Source organism: Synchiropus splendidus, chromosome 5, assembly GCF_027744825.2.
Source record: "Synchiropus splendidus isolate RoL2022-P1 chromosome 5, RoL_Sspl_1.0, whole genome shotgun sequence".
Classification (NCBI taxonomy): Eukaryota; Metazoa; Chordata; class Actinopteri; order Syngnathiformes; family Callionymidae; genus Synchiropus; species Synchiropus splendidus.
The window spans coordinates 4,024,646-4,043,367 of NC_071338.1; the positions used below are offsets into that span (position 1 = coordinate 4,024,646).

At 41.1% G+C, this 18,722-nt stretch overlaps 1 protein-coding gene across 2 annotated transcripts in view; it reads right to left on the reverse strand.

Moving 5' to 3' along the window:
- The window catches only part of nrap (nebulin-related anchoring protein), a 117,599-nt gene extending 101,586 nt beyond the window's left edge, over window positions 1–16,013 (reverse strand). For both annotated transcript variants that reach the window (XM_053866619.1, XM_053866618.1), the window contains exons 1-3: window positions 15,849–16,013; window positions 15,263–15,357; window positions 15,098–15,179 (exon numbers count right to left, since the gene is read on the reverse strand). In XM_053866619.1, coding sequence (XP_053722594.1) covers window positions 15,098–15,179; window positions 15,263–15,357; window positions 15,849–15,914 — 243 coding nt within the window. In that variant the 5' untranslated portion in view covers window positions 15,915–16,013. The remainder of the gene's footprint in view (window positions 1–15,097; window positions 15,180–15,262; window positions 15,358–15,848) is intronic.
- Window positions 16,014–18,722: the final 2,709 nt, after the last annotated feature.

The following is an 18,722-nucleotide window of genomic DNA, read 5'->3' on the forward strand; positions in this document are numbered from 1 at the left end:
CACTTCTTCAAGCCTCATTTTGAAGGGAAATAACTATGATATGATTTTAGCAAGATAGAGGTTAACCACCAGAAAGAGTAATGTGTATGTGTGTGTATGCATGTGTTTATTTATACACGGTCTAGTTCAGTGGTTCTTTCGATTCTGCACCCACTTTTCCCAGATGGATGCTGAAGAATAGAACTTATTCATTACTGTTGATTTTATTTATGATCAATAACCATATGGAACCTACTTACACGTAAACAAACCAAAACCTTGTGAAATGACATGAAACCATGAGATCATTGCTAAGATATGTCATAGAACGGTCCAAACAGCAGCAGAACCAGGTGCAAGTCATGTTCATCAAATTTATTAAAAAAAAATACACTTGATGCAAACTGTTGAGATAACTGGAAAAAAACTGAATAAAATAAATATAAGAAAACCATGTCTGAATATCATCAAATAGAAATAGTTTATTTGATTGAAACTCCAAAGAATATATTAGTAAAGTATAAATTAAAGTATCGCCATAAAATGTTAATAACAATTTTCAAAACTGATTCAACAGGTGCTCTCTCCACAGTAGCTGATCCATGAAGTCCAACCTGGTCTCAAGGCTATTTGTTCATGTGGTCACGAACGTTTAATCTATTGAATCTTGCATGGGGTCACGAAAAACGCCTTTTTTACTTTCTGAGGAACACAAAAAGAATGAATGGGGCCCCAATTGCGGCTCATTCACATGCTATAACGTATCATAAAACAGAAATAATATATTTTATTGGAACTCCAAAGAAGATCTCACCATTCACCATTCTCATCATTCCCGGTGTGAGCTTAGGATCCACTTGAAACCTTCCCTAACTCCTGCTGCATACCTCACCACTTTCTGTCCTTATAGTGGCCCTGGCATGGTTCATCTCGTAGGACCTCTGGGAAGCTTCCTCTTGAACTACAAAGACCAGTGTAAATCCTGACCTTATCTGTACCTTGCTGTAAATATCCACAGTGTAAACACCACAGACAAGTGATTCTTAACCATGGTTGGGCCGCGAGGGACGCAAGACGCTCAGTTTTAATACATTAGCCTCCTATGGTGACAGTGATGCTGAATTGACTTGACAGCTGCAAGTCTGTGGTAGTTAATAACTATGGAGAAGTTCCTAAAAAAATGATAAAGTGATGCCACCCCCTCCAACAGTAAAAAATGTTCATGAAAGCACCTGTTGAATCAGTTTTGAAAATTAATTAGAACATTTTATGGCGATACTTTCATTTACACTTCACTGATATCTTCTTTGGAATTTCAATTAAATATATTGTTTCTATTTTATGACATTCAGACATGGTTTTATAATATTTATTTTATTCAGAATTTTATTCAGTTTTTCCAATTTTCTCAACAGTTTGCATCAGGTGTAATTTTTTTGTAAATTTGATGAACATGACTTGGACCTGGTTCTGCTGCTGGTTGGACCTTTCTATGACATATCGTAGCAATGATCTCATGGTTTCATGTCATTTCACAAGGTTTTGGTTTATTTACGTGTAAGTAGATTCAATATGGTAATTGATCACAAATGAAATCAAGAGTAATGAATCAGTTCTATTACTTGAATTTGCCCCGGTCCCATTTGTTCTGGAAAAAGTGGGCCCTGCGATCAAAAAGCCCTGAACTAGACCGTGTATAAATAAACACACGCATACTCACACATACACGTTAGTCTTTCTACCTCAGTGAGGACCATCAATGACGTAACGCTTTTCCCAGCCTCCAATCCTTTACTAAACCACCATTATTTTTGCTAAAATCGTACCGTAATAACCAAGTTTTCTTAAGCTATTTCCCTTCAAAATGAGACTTGAAGAAGTGAGGACCGGCCTAAGCAAAAACAAAAAAAAAACTTAAAAAACTTAACGCTTAACAGGCACGAACAAACAACAAAGTTCAATCATCCGTACTGGAGCACTAAAATCATTTATATTAACAGCAGGTACCACAACTCACCTTCTCAGAAGTTGGTCCGCTGGTCTGTCTGTCCCTGAGGTCCTTGATGACGCGGTACCTTAGTAGCCGATGGCAATGCCCGTTTAAAAATGAATTGATCGTATGTGCATGCACGCGCATGCATGCACGGCAAGTTTTGCAAGTTTCATTTTGTTCCACGAAAATGTGGCACATTCACTAAACTGATTCAGACAAATTTAAGCCAATAAAATGCACGTACATATTATGCCTCTGCCCTCATTTTTTCAATGAATTTGTCAGGAAGCAGAGCAGAGAGCACTGGGGGACAGGAGTCTGTATAAGAACCAAAATCGAAGTCAAAATGTTGAAATTAGTGACTCATGTGGCTGTAATGTTGTAACAGGGGTCGGAGAAGCTCAAATAAATTCCAGCGGTACAACGTTGTAGCATGTGAATGAGTCACAATTGGAGCTCCATTCATTTTTTTCGTGTTCCTCAGAACGAAAAAAAAGTGTGTTTTTCGTGACCCCATGCGCGATGCAATAGATTAAATATTAGTGACTACATGAACGAATTGCCTTGAGACCGGATTGTGAAGTCACAGTGGCTGTAATCCAGATTATTGGCAGCAGCACTGAACACCTCCCAGTCTGTGGTCTACATACAAGTCTGCAGCTCCTCTACAGCATCACCCGTCCAGATCTTCATGCTCCTCACAACAGGCTTTGCAAGCTTCAGCTTCTGCTTGTATGTCAGAACAAGATGAACCATCAAGTGGTCAGAGAGTCCCAGTGCAGCTCGAGGGAGGGCGGTATGAGAGTTGTGCAGCAATATGTAGCAGTGATCTAGCACGCTCTGCTCTGTGGTGGGGCATTTTACAACTTGCCTGTACGTGGGAAGCTCCTCTCTCAGATTCGCCTTGTTGGAGTCACCAAGCACTATCACAGAAGAGTCCGGGAAAGTTTGCTCCACATGCAGGACCCGATCTGCGCACCCGTTCAGCTTCATATACAACATTCATATAAGACTTCATATAAGACATTCCAGAGAGGGAGAGCAGTGTTGAAAAATCACTGTCACGTGCGTACACCAACGACCATTGATGTAGAAACACACTCCTCCACCTTTGGTTTTGCCGGTGAGCTCTGGAACCTGGTCCGCACGGTGAAGCTGGAATCCCTCCAAATGAAGCTCAGTGTCCGGGATAAGAATCCTCAACCATGTCTCCATGAAACACAAAACACAAGAGGAGGAAAAGTCCCTGTTCCTTCTCAACATCAGCACCAGTTCATCCATCTTATTGCTGAGCAAGCGGACAGAGAGAGAATTATCCCGGGGAGCACCGGCACGTTTCCCTCTCCTCCACTCTCTCTTCCGCCCAGCCAAAAGGTGAATTAACTCCAAAACTGACACCAAAAATACTGGTAGTAAGTCAGGCGGAGTCATAGCCCTGATACTCATCAACTGATCCTGTGAGTAAGAACACGAGGATGCTCCGTCAAAACACAAAAATAAGCAAAATAACATGCACGATAATTCCAGGCCAACCTTCATCTGCACCATATACGGAAGATGGAAAGATCACATTAACGGACCGATTTTTTTTTTTTTAAGAATAAGGATGGAACTGATGACAGATACCTCAAAATGTGAGCAATCTCAAGTTCCGAACATTCAGAGAAAGGATGACACATGCCAGGCATTCACAAAAATTGTAAACAGAAGTGTTGGCGTGATTCCAAGTTAGTGTGTGACAGCTCAGTGTCCAGTGACTCCCCGCATCAAACCAACAACTCCAGCATATCATCTAAGATATTCAGACCTTCATCTATCCTGCCACTGAGTGCTAAGCAAGAAGCAACTGAAGTTGTGGCAACACAATAAGTGATAGAGATGATGGATACTCAACAAGAAGAAATTCAAAGACTTGAGGAGGAGAACATCTTAAAGGCTGAGAGAGAAGCTAAGGAGAGGGAGATTGAAGAAAAGAAAACTGAAAAGAGAACAGTTTACAGCAGAAGGTGCAGATAGAAAATTAAGTTTGTTGCAAAAGGGTAGAATTGGGATGACTAGAAGAAGTACAATATAAGACATGCAAGACTGTAAGTCTTTACACTCAATCAGTCACAATTTGAAACTTTAAGTGAAGAATGATTTCCGTCACAATAAGTTGCACTTGCTGAACCTTCTCCTGTGCCACTTACTCTGCCAGTTCAAGCCAACACCAAACTAAATGTTTGCGCACTCTCAAGAAGTTTTGAATGACCTTGTGAGAGCTCATGCTGAAGCAATCACTGCTAATAATGTTTTTTTTGCAGAACCTGAGGTCGTCAAAGGAGATATTCTAATGTAGTGTTTTTCAACCGGTGTGCAACAGCACACTAGTGACTGTCAGGCGTGCCATGGGAAATGATGCAATTTCACCTAATTTGTCCAGGGGTAGAGAGGTAACTAGTATTTCATCCACAGGTATATCAACTGATGTGCGCAATTTACACAACTGAACACGGAAGGGCAGCTTGTCACTGTTATTTTTTGGCAATGTGAGCTGGCACCACAGACTGTGACCTGTGTATTTTTTCATCAGTTAAAATCAAAGCCTTCACCCTGGCATCACTGGCATACGACAGCAAATCCCAGTCTGGGAACCATCGCCCGTGACAAACAAAGACACAGATTAGCTCCTTCTGACCTTCCTTGTACTTCTGTGTGTGATTGTGTGAAGTGATTGCTTTTTAAACAATATGGTTTTTTTTTTTTAATATGCAGCTTGTAAGTTGGTCTCATGGTCTTAAAAGCTGCTCACAAATGTGTACATGGCCGCACACAGAGTTTGCGTTAAGCACCATTTGTTTGGTATTTCACTTTCTTGCTTGTTCTACAGAGCGCCAATGAAAGAATATATATATATGTGCGCAGATGCACCAACCAAATGCTTTGATTCATAAACCGAGTCAGAACACAGTCAGAGTGGTAACAGTCTGAGTAGGATCACTTTCGGAGCAGGAAACGTTGGGGGAAGTAACATACATCCATGCTAAGTTCAATAGATTAAATAGGAAGAAAAGGCCACTCAGTGGCTGTCGCACATAATGTTGAATCAAGTCCGAGAGCGCCCTGAAGTTGTGATCCCAACAAAAACACACACACCTCACAACAGAAAATAAAACAATACGATTAAATGTTGCTTTTGGTTTGCTAAAATCAAGGTTTTAAATTCAGGGAAACAAATTGTCAGATATATGTCTGGCTGTGAATAAATTACATGAGACAGCCAATTTAATTTTGTCAGTGCACAATTACACTAAAGATGCATGCATGTTACTTATCTGAAAGTTTCCTTCACCAAAGCGATCTCTTCCATACTGATCACACACTGATCGTGTTGCTTCTTGGTTTGTCAATCGACAGAGGGCATCAGCATACAGTTGGACGTAAAAGTCTCTTGAAGGCAGTCGTTATGTCTCTTGAAGGCAGTCACATGTTAATATATGTGTAACCAGTTGGGAAAAGGTGTAATGTGTTAATGTTATTGTCTCCTTATGAGAGTTGCACAATGATGTCACCTTGTGTTTTGTGTATGTGTGTTGTGTCATTTTGCATCACCTTCAAGCCCCCCGACTTTGTAACTTGAGCGAAGATGACCATCTTCCAATTGGTTATAATTGTTAGCAAACCATAATCAATAACCCATGAAAGCGTTTCATATGTACACGATGTGTCTTGTTTCATGTTTTATGGGAAATATTTCATTTGTTCAGTTGGTCTTAGGAAAGTTATACTGAGATGTCAGTGTCTGCGGGTTATTACAATGTTGTGTGCTTTTGTCATGTTGTCAGTGTATGTATTTGTGTATATTTGACTGTGATATTTGCTTTTGTCAGACGTCGTGTTTAAGTTTTGTAGTATGTTAAAGGAGGATTTTGACTGAACTCCAAGGAGCACAGTATTGAAAGCCATTCAGAGGAATTTAATTAGGTTGTCAGTTTATATATACATGTGGTATCATGTTGTTTTTATTTGCAGGGGAAATTATGCTACCACTAGGTTTAGAATTATTGTTCAGTATTTAGGTTTCCAATTAGTGAAATTGTTATGTCCAAGGATTGTGTTATTTATATCTTTATTTCTATTTTATGATTAAAATTAAAATCCTTTATGGCTCTAATAGATAAACCCAAAAGTTAAATGTTGTCCTCGTATTTCTTCTTGGCCAACATATGGGATTAATGAGACTGTGATTTACTCAATAAAATAATTAAACAGTGGTAATGTAATTTATATTACTGTACATGAGTGACATTTGACACCAAAGCCGGAAACCCTTGGACAACCGGGTCTCGGCTTCGCGTGTAATCTACTAGCGCTTACACCAGAACGGATGCAAAGGAGAACGTCGGAAGAAGATTGTTGGATGATTTTTTTTTTTTTTTTTTTTCGAAACGCTGAGTTCCAGAACAACAGAATGCTCTAAAGTTGCATGCACACTATGTAAGGATGAGTTCCACTACCATCGCACTACTTCCACGCTAAAATATCATTTGCAAGCGAAACAGCGGAAGTCTGTCAATCACAACATCTGTTCAGGAAGAAAATCACGAGTGCTTTGGCGGTTTGGGTTGCTGGCGATTGTCGGCCCATAAACATTCTAGAGGATGCTTGGACTCAAGCATGTCTTATGATTGGCATGGAGGGACAGTTAATTTGAACTACCGTTGAGGGTCACAGTTGTAAGTTGCATTCATTCAATATTCGATGCCGAAAGAACATAATGAGCATGTTTGACAAAGCTGTTTACGTCGCCTTCACCAGTGACCATTGGGCGATTAACGGCTGAGACACCTGCACAGGAAATTCGCGATTTTGCCAAGGTGTAGGAAGTAAGTGATAAATTATCCACACTGGGAACAGACAGTGTTCGTAACATGATTACATTATTACATTATTATCTACCCTGCATGGCTCACATATTGCAACAGACTAACACTGTTGCCCGAAAAGACTACAGCTTTGAAAACGTCCGGGGCAAAAACTGGAACACAGCTCATTAAATGCTTGTGATTTAAGAACACAAAAAACTGCACACTGACACCAGGAGGAATCACCGATTAAGGATGTCTCCACCTGGACGAATTCTGCACAGACATAGCATTGTGATGTTGACGCTATAAAAGCTTTCTAAACTGGAGCAGCTGGAGCACTTACTTGAGCTATGAAGGCAAGTACATTTTTTCGCCCTCTCTCCTTAGTGGTTCAGTATGCACAGTGTTTGTCATTGTGCCTGCGTGTGTTTGTGTCTGTGTGTGTATGTATGGCCTGTCTTCACAAGGTTTAGAGGGTTATATTGGCAGTAAAACTAATACGTTAAAGTCCTGGTTAAAGTTTCGCTATTTGCTTTGGATGGTTAGAGAGCAGTATTTTTCATTTAAGCAAATCTGTCAATAATGTCAGGTGGTCAGGTCAGCACGATAAAGTTATCAAACACCTGAACATATCGCGAGTGCCGGTCTGCTGCGCACCTCCATAGCACCAGTCTCCCGCAGCTCCCGGCTGCATACTTCAGTGTTCAGGAATGTTGCGAAGTTGTTTTTGAACGATGTTGTCCGCCCAAACAGTGATCAGACCCTTCACATGTCTGTGTGGAGTCGCGCTGTACATGTAGTTTCCGAGATGTAGCGCAGAGTTGCATGAGGCGAGAAGCTCACCCCCCACAGAGAGTTTGCAGAGACAAGTTGCAGCTCTCCAGCCGGGATCAAAACCCGACTCGGGTTCGCTTCAGAGCAGAGCCAAAAATACAGTTTGGGAACTGTCCAATAAAGTGGTGGTCAGAACAGCTACACACACAACATGCGTGCAGGTATAGCTCAGAAACACCTGTCAACCGCGCCTAATACAGTGCCCTGAGAGTGTCTGTTTTCACTCTCAGGCCACATTGTCCAAAAGAAAAGGGCAGCATTGACTCCAGAATATGTAAATAAGCTTGTATGTCTCAGCAACTGGCTGAAAGTGAAGCAAAATTAAGCCTAATTCAGTTAAGAAAGCAGCAGAGATTTTCCTTGTTAAAAGTTTTGTGTTTTTTGCACTATACCAATATGGATGTGAATGTCTAAGTTCAGGTTGATCTACATTTCAGGCCACCTGATATCGTGTTAGGTCACATTATGTTCTTTTATATGTGCTGTTCATTGTTGGAGATACCATTGGCTGTGTTGTGATTGGTATGCTGCATCAGTTCATTGAAGAAGTAGATTTATCTGCTCTTGGTTTTCCATAGTTTTCGGTTCGGTTTGTTTTTTGTTTTGGCCAATCAACACAGCTAGTTGTGTGATAAAAGTTTTGTTTTTACCTGGAATACAGAGTGTGATCCCATCTATATGTATATATATATATATATATATATATATATATATATATATATATATATATATATATATATATATATATATATATATATATACATATAGAATTGACTGCAGTGACCAATGATATGTCTGGTTCATAACTAATATAAGCAGTGACCGATGGACTGCAGCAGGTGGTCTGGCCAAGGAGGGGAAGGAATGAGAGCATGGTGTTACCTCATGTTTTATTTTCGTGTCCTGAAGCATACACAGACAAACAGACTGCAGCTAGTATCTCGCCTATAATAGCAGCAGAGATAATCTGTGTTGCTCAATTCCATTTCACTGTCGTCATGGCAGTCTAAATACCATGCGCCAGTGTCCACGGTTACATGACAGCCCAGAAAACTGAATTACTGCGCTGGTCCTGCTAACACGTCTGTCACAATAGTCTACTTGGATAATGTGGTTAATAGCTTGATTAAGCCTGCATGTAAACATTTAGCTTGACTATGACTAGACTCTGTGATAAATAAACACTGCTGTAACAACTCCTCAGGAAGAAGTAAAGACGGTCTAATACAATTACGTGCCATCAAGAAGTCAAACGTGTAATGGTCCATGGTCTTTGTCAATGTCTGCGGTGAGTACATAATGTCATGGAAAATTATTGTTATTGTCAGTGAGAGTGTTAACTTCATACTATGGAACTGTATCACTCTCACTCTCTTTGCATAAATTTTTCAGTAAATATTAGTAGAAGACGATTCTCTCTTCAAGATCTTTATTGTAGTCAGAAAAATCCACAATGATAACCTTTTAACCTGATAAGAACCATGTTGCAATTCGCGATGACACTGATCTGTAGATCTGTGGATTTTTCCAGGGTCACTTTAATCATTAGTCCTCACAAGACGATAAGAAAATATGATTTTTTGGTTTAAGGATGTAGCATTACAATCACAGAATGAGGCTTAAACTTGGGTCCGGCAAAAGCTTCCCACAAATACACGAGGTCATCACAAGTATGTGTGTTTCCAAGAATTGGTCCCACAAGAGTAGCTAGAGTAGCTATACAAGGACACACACACACGGAAGAACAGACAATGTCAAACCATCAGTGCCCTATTCTGTTTAAGGTGACATCAGTCCTTAGATCATATATCAACAGGTTCCCAGTTCACTGTAATGAGCAATATGTGGTCTGGATATAGGCAGACGGACTTAGATGGACTGCAGCAGGTGCTCTGGCCAAGGAGAGAAATAAATGAGGCCTTGGTGGTTCCACATTTCTTTTTTTGTGTTCTGAAGCGCGCGCACACACACACACACACACACACACGCATTTAAACAAGACCTACCATGCATTAATTAGGACAGTTTTATATGCCATTAATTAGTCTTGTGCGGTGGGAAAACTACATTATTCAGTGCACAATCATGGTTTTCGTGGGTGACACAAACAGTTACAATTAAGTCCCAGCCATAACAGATCCTCGTTGGTCAGACAAAGACAGCAAAAATATCCACCTGTGCAGAAATGTGCTGTTTTTATTCATTAAAATCTATTCATACACTTGGCTTTCATATATTACTCCGAAGTCACAGACATATATAATTCAGGGTTTCCTACAGATATTCATTCCGTTATGGTGGTTGTGAATGATTAGTTAGATAAGATGGCCTTTATTCTTCTCACATTGGGGAAAGGGGCAGCACAGTGCAACCCTGAACCTCAGCAAAAAAGGTTAAGGGTTTGAACCCAGCTCTGGACCTTTCTGGGTGGGGTTTGCATGCAGTGGAAATGGAATGAATGTCCAGGTCCAGCTTTGTAACTTTACACAAATACACAATGCAATTTAAAGTGGAATAATGAAGTTCAAGATAACACAATGAGCTAGAAAATATGTGTGACCAGACTTTTGATGAGTTGAAATGACTGTAAATGGTATTGTAACATGCTCACAGACAGACAGAGGGCCATTCCACGGCTTACCTTACCCCAGCCTCCGTCTTTTTTCAACACAATCTCACAGGGAAGTCACAATGTGACTTGGAGCCTCGTCACAATCTGACAAGGAGCAGTTTTGCCCATACGTCAACGTATGACTTCCATCGAATGAAACTGTGTAGATGCAATGTAGCCACTAAGAGACCATGTGATATATTGCTTACACAAATGTCATATAACTTGTAACACAAGACTGCTATGTATTAAAGTAAGTAAATAAAGTATTGAAATAAACATTAATTCATTATTATCTCGTAACACATAGAAGATGCATTTTATTACATTGTGTGATGTTTATATAGTGCCTTTATTTAAGGTTTGTAAACATTTGTGTTCCCATGCATTACTGTTGATCCATATTTATTCCTTACGTTATTTCTCGACAGCTATCTACAGCTAAGAATCAACTAACTTATCCTCTCCTCAAACCTCTCCTCTATCGTTACAGCCTATACTTTCCAGCAAATGAGAGATGCATTTAAGAGAAGTGCTCACCCACAAAGTACAGCTTTAGTGTGGAAGGATAATAGTAATATTCATATTGTAAATGGTTGTTCAGATGGAGTTACTTGCTCAAAGGCATGAGTTGAGAACTTATAGATCGCGAGCCATATTTGGCTCATTTGACGAATGCATCTGTCGTTTTGAAAGACTCTCTGACATCTGAGGTCAAAATATGCTGACAATTAAGCTCAGTTGCCCTGACTTCAGTCCAATTTATGCACTGCTTTGGTTCATATGCATTCTTCATCACGCTTCTCTTTATTTTTTCCTGGACTGCTGCGCTATTCAGTTGACCGGTTGAGCAGGCGGAACCTTGTTGTAGCGATCAACCACTGTGGTTGGTTGACTGGACTGCAAAGAATCATGGCAAATGTTTAGGTCACCATAATTAAATTTACTATAGAGAGTGATGGGACCAATGCTTGTTGGCCCAATGTGATACTGTTTATTGCAAATTGTCGTCACCATTTCTCAGAACCAATCTACCAGTTAGCAGTAGACATCTATTGGTCCGATCGATCTGGAACATAGGGAATGTGACTTTGCTCTAAAAGCTGTTGAAAACTCAATTGGATGTCTTCCCACTCCCAAGATATTTGGCACAAGCTAAGCTATCATGAATTATTTTAGTGACATTGTGGTGTACATTAAGGGGTGTGTTCTCTCACCCAGATGGTTTATGGGTATGGGGCGTGGTGATATATATATTGACTGTGAGGGGAGGGGAGTGAGTTCTGTTTGGAGTAAATAAAGTTGTTGGAAGTTTGCCGTCTCATCGCCTGCTCTTGCTTTTGCCACATTGGTGCGCCACGACGCTCACAGGTCACCCCTCCAACCCCCTTATGATGGCCCCTTTAGGGTACTGGAGGCGGGGTCTAAGAGTTACGTGCTGGACATGGGCGGGCGTAGAGAGCGCGTGTCTTTAGACAGAATCAAGCCGGCTCATTTTCTGGCAGGGGAGGAGGTTTTACCGGCCCGGGTTCCCCGAAGAGGTCGTCCCCCTTCTAAAGCCACTGTTCTGTCTCCTCCAGTTGAATGTCCTGGTCGGGAGCCGTGTTCAGATGACGTCTCTCCTGCCTGTCGCCCCCCAGTGGTTCCAGAGGTTGGGTGGCGTAACCGTTTTGGAAGACTCATTAAGCCTCCAAAGAGGGATTGATCTTTCCCTCTGGGTGTTCGGGGGGGGGCTGTGTGGTGTACATTAAGGGGTGTGTTCTCTCACCCAGATGGTTTATGGGTATGGGGCGTGGTGATATATATATTGACTGTGAGGGGAGGGGAGTGAGTTCTGTTTGGAGTAAATAAAGTTGTTGGAAGTTTGCCGTCTCATCGCCTGCTCTTGCTTTTGCCACAACATAAGTTTTACATATTCATATCTTGCAGTGAAGCAGCAGCATTTCCAGTGTGACTTTCTAATGGCACATTCTTGTATCAGGATAGTGAGGGACCACTCTGAAATCATGCCTGGGATCATTGTCATTGTTAACTATTAGTGGTACTGAGCTAAGGAACTGTCCTCCGCAGAGCAGTACAAAGGTATGTTTAATAGGTATGTTTAAAAGGTGTGTTAATAATTCAATTTGATTGATATGGAGTTTGTTGTAGTGGGACTTTGTTACCCATGAGTGGGTATGGAAAAACGGTCTTGCTTTGTTTTTCGATTAATCAGGAACTGATTCTGCTACAATTTGTGGTAACCGTAACCTGAGAGGCTGGAGACAATGGCTGACGAAGACAGATTTTGAGAGGCAACTGGACGGTGGGACACTTGCTGATAAGCAAAAACGGAGTTCTATCACAAAGCTCATAAATGAGATCACTGCTGAACTATTGAAGGGTGACCTGGACGTCAAACGTGTGCAGGAGATGCTGGCTGTGCTGTCATCCAAGGAAGTTTACATGAGCTGGGCAGCATTATGAAGGAACGCGCTTTGCTGGACGTCAACATTAAACTTGCAGAGGAGTATAGAGATGTCATCGGTGTGATGGTGGTAATGGTAAGTAATGAGCTCCAGTCCATTAAAAAAATACAGTATCCCAACTGAGGCTACGAAGGCAATAGTGGGAGTCACAATGACTGACAGTAACTATGATGCTGCAGGGGTTATACTAGGGGTTATACTAGTTATACGAGACTACACTAGAGTTAGGGGAAAAAATTGAGAAATAATACACTGACACATGTTGTGGATTACACAGCATTTGTAGTTACTAAAATTTGAAATCTGTATTTCCCGTTCACAAATGTATTCTAGTATGCTTGTTGACTTGGAAGCATATGTCATCATTGATGCGCCATAGTCACGGTCCATCTTGAAATACATTGGCCGGTGAGGGTCATGAAACTGCTCTGCCTTTCGCGTTTTCTACTGGTACGTGATAAACACCAGTGGAGGGAAACACGAAAATCAATTTCCGACGAGTGAATAGATGTACAGTAGGTTACTATATCATTGCCTTAGCTAACTTGAGTGGCATTACTTAGGAAACAGCGACACGCGTGCTTTGATTCGGAGCTTGTTTATTCAAACTTTTGAATAAATGGAGGTCATGCATTATTGTATTATTAATGATGCTTTCCTCTTCATGGGTATATTTTTTCTTTTTCAGTGACACATAGCACGATGTATCGTTGATGAAAATTTTCACAGTATATCAGATATCGCCGATATTGTGCATCATGATATCATCGTTATTGTGGGACTAATATCACCACAGTATCGAATCATGAGCTACCCATTTCGTCCAACCCCTGGTATACTGCACAGGAGGTTTGGGAGGAAAGATCTCATAGTAAACACACACGTCTGCCGAAATATCAAATTTTATTGTCAGTCTAGAATCGCTGGGAGTGGTGTCAAACAAGTACTTATGCTGTGCTACTCCAGATGATACCAGATGATATTGCTCTTGAGTACAGCCGCCACAGAGGGGATGATGATGATTATAATAAGTGGAAGGTGCTTAGTGTAAATTAGGTTCAGTGTTGAGAATTGAATAATGAAAGCATACGACCCAGTCTGCGCACTTGTGAGAAAAACAAGGTACCTTTACTGGTTCCTCATGACCAAAAGAGAAAGCCTGATAATAAGAACACTGTGTTACTATAGACTGTCAAAGCTTGGGTTGGAAGACCCACAAGCAGGAAGATGGTTCTCTGTTTGCTAGATGGAGCTGGCCAGAGATGCTTTGTGCAGAGGAATGTCATTGGGACACTGCCACCACTCTTGATTAAACATGAAACATTTACCGTCCACAAATTTGGCTCTTCTGCAACAACAGGATAATTAACAAGCTGACTCCCAGGGTGTGCACAATGTTGATAAAATTCCCTGGCGAAGATATCAAAAGAGCAATGGGGAAGAAAGGTCTCCAACTTTGCTGGAGATGATACATATAAATTTGCTGAGCTAATTTGCTCAGATTACTGGTACTACTCGCAGAGAGTTTAAGTCAGACTAGACTTGAGAGGCTGGTGGCGCTGCAGAGCACCTTTAGATGGGCAGTTCATGGCCCAGTAGCAATGCCTGGCATGACAAAGGAAATGTGCCAGCACATTCAGCTCAGTGAGGATGTATAGCTCAACCAACAGCGACATTATGGGAGCCTGAATCTCTGTGCATCAATGAAAAAGCTGACAGCCCAGAAGATGAAGAAGCACTGCAATGGTTTGAGGAAACCTCCATCTTCAATGTTGGGCATTACTGTACCAATTGTAGTTGCTATGGACACATTTGAATCGAACACGTTTGCATGTGTATGTTGCCCATCAAATGTGGATACGTGACAAACTATCTTCCCATGTCATAATATCTTGCCACCTCACATTACTTCCTGCCCGTATCTCAAATTAGTTACATTAAACTCCTCACAGACAATTTTGTTTGACTCCAAAACTTAACATTTGATGGATGGTATAATATGTGATAGTGATAGTACGTAGTTGCACCATGTAATAAAATGCAGTTTGGACAATGAATTAAAAAACTGAATTTTAAAATCGGAATCCAATAGCTTAAGCAATTTCACACTACAAAGTGATATGAAGTGAAACAATTAATGTTCAAAAGTTCCATACCTTATCTTGCTGTGTTGTCTGCCTTCTGTGCCTGAGTTGTAATTATTTTTGGGGGGTTGGGTGACTTTGTTGTCAGGGAATTGACAGATTAACATGTACAAATGGGAAGCTTTTCTGGGTCATTTACCTCATTTTTATGTTAATTTGTTCATTTCTCAAAATGATGTTTTGCATTCATGACCTTAGAGTGTTTCACTTCATCCTTTTACCTTAACGCACGCCTTCTTCTTGACATTGATGTTGACTGGGGTCTCAAAAACACTGGTGAATGTGTTGTTTCTTGGATTGTGTCTGTTGTGATTTAAAAAAGAAAATAAGGAATTCAGTAGTAATTTTCATGCAGCTGTATTTGAAATAACAGCAGGTCTACTCACACAGAGCAGTAGGGTCTCTTGTTGTGACTGACAAAGTTGTTGGCAGTCAGTACCATCTTGCAGACGTCGCAATGAAAACAGCCTTTATGCCAATTCTAAGTCAGAAAAAGAAAAGCAAATTTTCTGGGAATGGTTTTCACTCATTCAGTCATTCATTCAACCACTTGAAGCGACACACACACACACACACTGAAGAAGACAAAAGAAACAAAAAAAAAAAAAAAAGACTGACAGTCACACACAACCAACTGACTCAAACCTGACCGTAACTGACTTCACACAGACACAAGTTTACACACACTTACAAACAACCACTGTTCGGAAAAATAGGGAAAGTGGCTATTAGGAGGCAAAATTATGAGAACTGTTCTTCACTCTGCTCCTTTTCATTCTCTCTATAATAATCGAAGAAATGTTGACTCAGTTGTATACAATAAAACAATTTTGAAGTCATGTGATATAATCGTTACACAAATGTCATATAACATGTAAGGCATTTACATTGTATTAAAGGAGATTGAAAGATTATTCTTTTTCTACATTACTAGCCAAACAACAGGTAACATTTTGACATTGCAGTAGTTACCTGGTCAATGCAGTTGATCTTCTCAGCTGGATAGACTATAAATCCACAGCGAGCACATGCCTGCATGATGATGTTTTTTGAAAAATCCTAGGTCCCCAAAAAAAGATATCACGGAACTTGAAAATATTAGTATGAATACAAATGAAGTTTCTGTGAAGTTGAGGTTAATAAGTACTATGTGGCTGCAAGGTAGTTGGGTTCGTGTGGCAGTGGTGGTGGTAAATTTAGAATTGTGGGATGGACCCTTTCTCAACACTTCGAACCCTCCCCTCAGAGTAAGCATGGATTTAGACTGGCTGAGTTCAGCTGTCTGTACGATGGGAGAGACAGTGAGTGGTATAGTTCAAATATTATTTTATGTGTGCAATGATCCCAAGTTCCAAAAAAGACGTGAATGCAACACCGCAATGCACACTAAGTTTTGAGTGGATGTACAAATAAATTATCTTACACAAGTACAACTTTTCCTGGAATTGCATTTATAAATTATGTGGCTGTCGAGACAGACAATGATATATAAATTTAAAAATTGAAGCAAGCACACAAAGCAGGCATCTTCAAAAGTGATGTGTTCTCCAAATCCAACTCTCCTGACTGATGCATAATGTATATTTCAAATGTTCAAGTCATGCATGCGTCATCATGATGCTACATTTGACAGTCATTGACTTAAGTCAATGTTTTCAACTGTCTGAAATCATGAAGTTATGAAAGTCAAGCACTGCATAATTACATCATGGGGCGCTTGACTACAGTCCAGTGAAGCTATGAACTGACTAAAGCATTTCACATCATGATCATAATAAACGTGTTGATTTGACAAACGGTCCTTCCAACCTGAGCTCCTTCTTTCCCTCTTTATCCCTCACAGTTGCCCTCACCCTTTCCTAATTGCTCCTTCCCGATCTTTTGCCTCCCCTCTATCCTCCTGCTCACTCATACCTTTTGTGCTCTTTCTTACTCTCATTCATATTTCACTCCCTCTCTCTCCAGCACTCACTTTTCCATTCACAATCTGCATCATCTCCCTTCTTAGTGGTTTACTCTGTCATGTTTGCCTAAGAAGTGACCCTAAATTTAATACAAACTTCACAATAAATACAGACGACAAAGACAGGAACTGAAGGCGCCGGAATCAAATCACGAACCGGGAAATACACAGAGGGACTAGGGAAAAATCTGCAACAAAAGAGAGGTGAATTAGATTCAAACCAGGGAGAACAAACATGTTTGGATATAAATTCACAAGGTCCAATCAAGTAAAAGCGTTACATGGAGAATAAATAATTATTATTAAAATAAATAAATAAATAAAATAAAATAACAACAAGGCTGTTCACGAATTCAACAGTCTGACGGCTGAGGGGAAGAAGCTGTTCCTGTGACGGCAGGTTCTGGTCTGGATCGACCGTAGCCTCCTGCCAGATGGAAGAGGGACTAGCAGTCCATGTCCAGGGTGAGAAGGGTCGGCTCTGATCCGACCTGCACGTCTCTGGGTCCTGGAGACATACAGGTCCTGAAGAGGTGGCAGGCTGCAACCGATCACCTTCTCAGCAGAACGTACGATGCGCTGCAGTCTGCTCTCGTCCCTGGAGGTGGCACTGTTGTACCAGACAGTGATAGAGGAGGTGAGGATGGACTGGATGATGGCCGTGTAGAACTCTGGTAAGCTTCCTCTTGAACTACATAAACTCCTGACCTTCTCTGTACCTTGCTATAAATCTCCACAGTGTAAAGACCACAGGCCAATGTTCTAGACATGTCCTGAGGTAGTCTTGGAAGACCTGTTACTCTCTATACAAAGTTTGCATCAGTTATAGAAGGGTGCTTCAGCTAGACCAGTGATTCTTAACCATAGAGCCAGGGCCCATGATTTAGTAAATTTGATGAACATGACTTGCACCTGATACTTCTGCTGGTTGGACTTGTATATGACAAATATTTTTGCAAGGATCACATGGTTTTATGTCATTTCACAAGGTTTTGGTTTGTTTACGTGTAAGTAGATTAAATATGGTTATTGATCACAAATGAAATAAAGAGAAATGAATCAGTCCTATTACTTGAATGGATGGAATCCCTGAACTAGCACGCACGCGTTAGTCTTTCTATCTTAGCGAGGACACACTCAGACGCAAACCGATCCAGAGTGAGTTGTAGGTCACGCAATGATGAAGCCATCAGAACCAAATCATCTGTAAAGAGTAGAGACTGGATCTTCAGGCCACCAAACCGCAAACTCTCCTCACCAGAGCTGCGCCTCAAAATCCTGTTCATGTAGACCAAGAACAGGATTGGGGACAAAGCACAATCCTGACGGAGACCAACCCTCACTGGGAATACATCGGACTTGCATCCAAGTATACAAACACAACTTCCACTCCTGGAATACAGGGATTGAACAGCCCTCAGTAGAGAACCACTCACCCGATACTCCCGAAGCACCTCCCACAACAGATCCCTGGGCACCCGGTCATACGCCTTCTCCAAGTCTACAAAGCACATGTAGACGGGTTGGTCATACTCCCAGGAACCCTCGAGAACAGTCGCAAGAGTATAGAGTTTGTCCGTAGTTCCACGGCCAGGACGGAACCCGCATTGTTCCTCTTGAATCCAAGGTTCGACTATTGACCTTTCCAGCACCTTAGAGTAGACCTTACCAGGGAGGCTGAGGAGTGTGATGCCTCTGTAATTTGCACACACCCTCTGGTCCCCCTTTTTAAATAGAGGGACCACCACCCCCATCTGCCACTCGTCCGGTACCAACCCAGATCTCCACGCAATGTTGAAGAGGCGTGTCAAACAAGACAACCCATCAACACCCAGAGCTTTCAGCATTTCAGGACGAATCTCGTCAACTCCTGCAACCTTGCC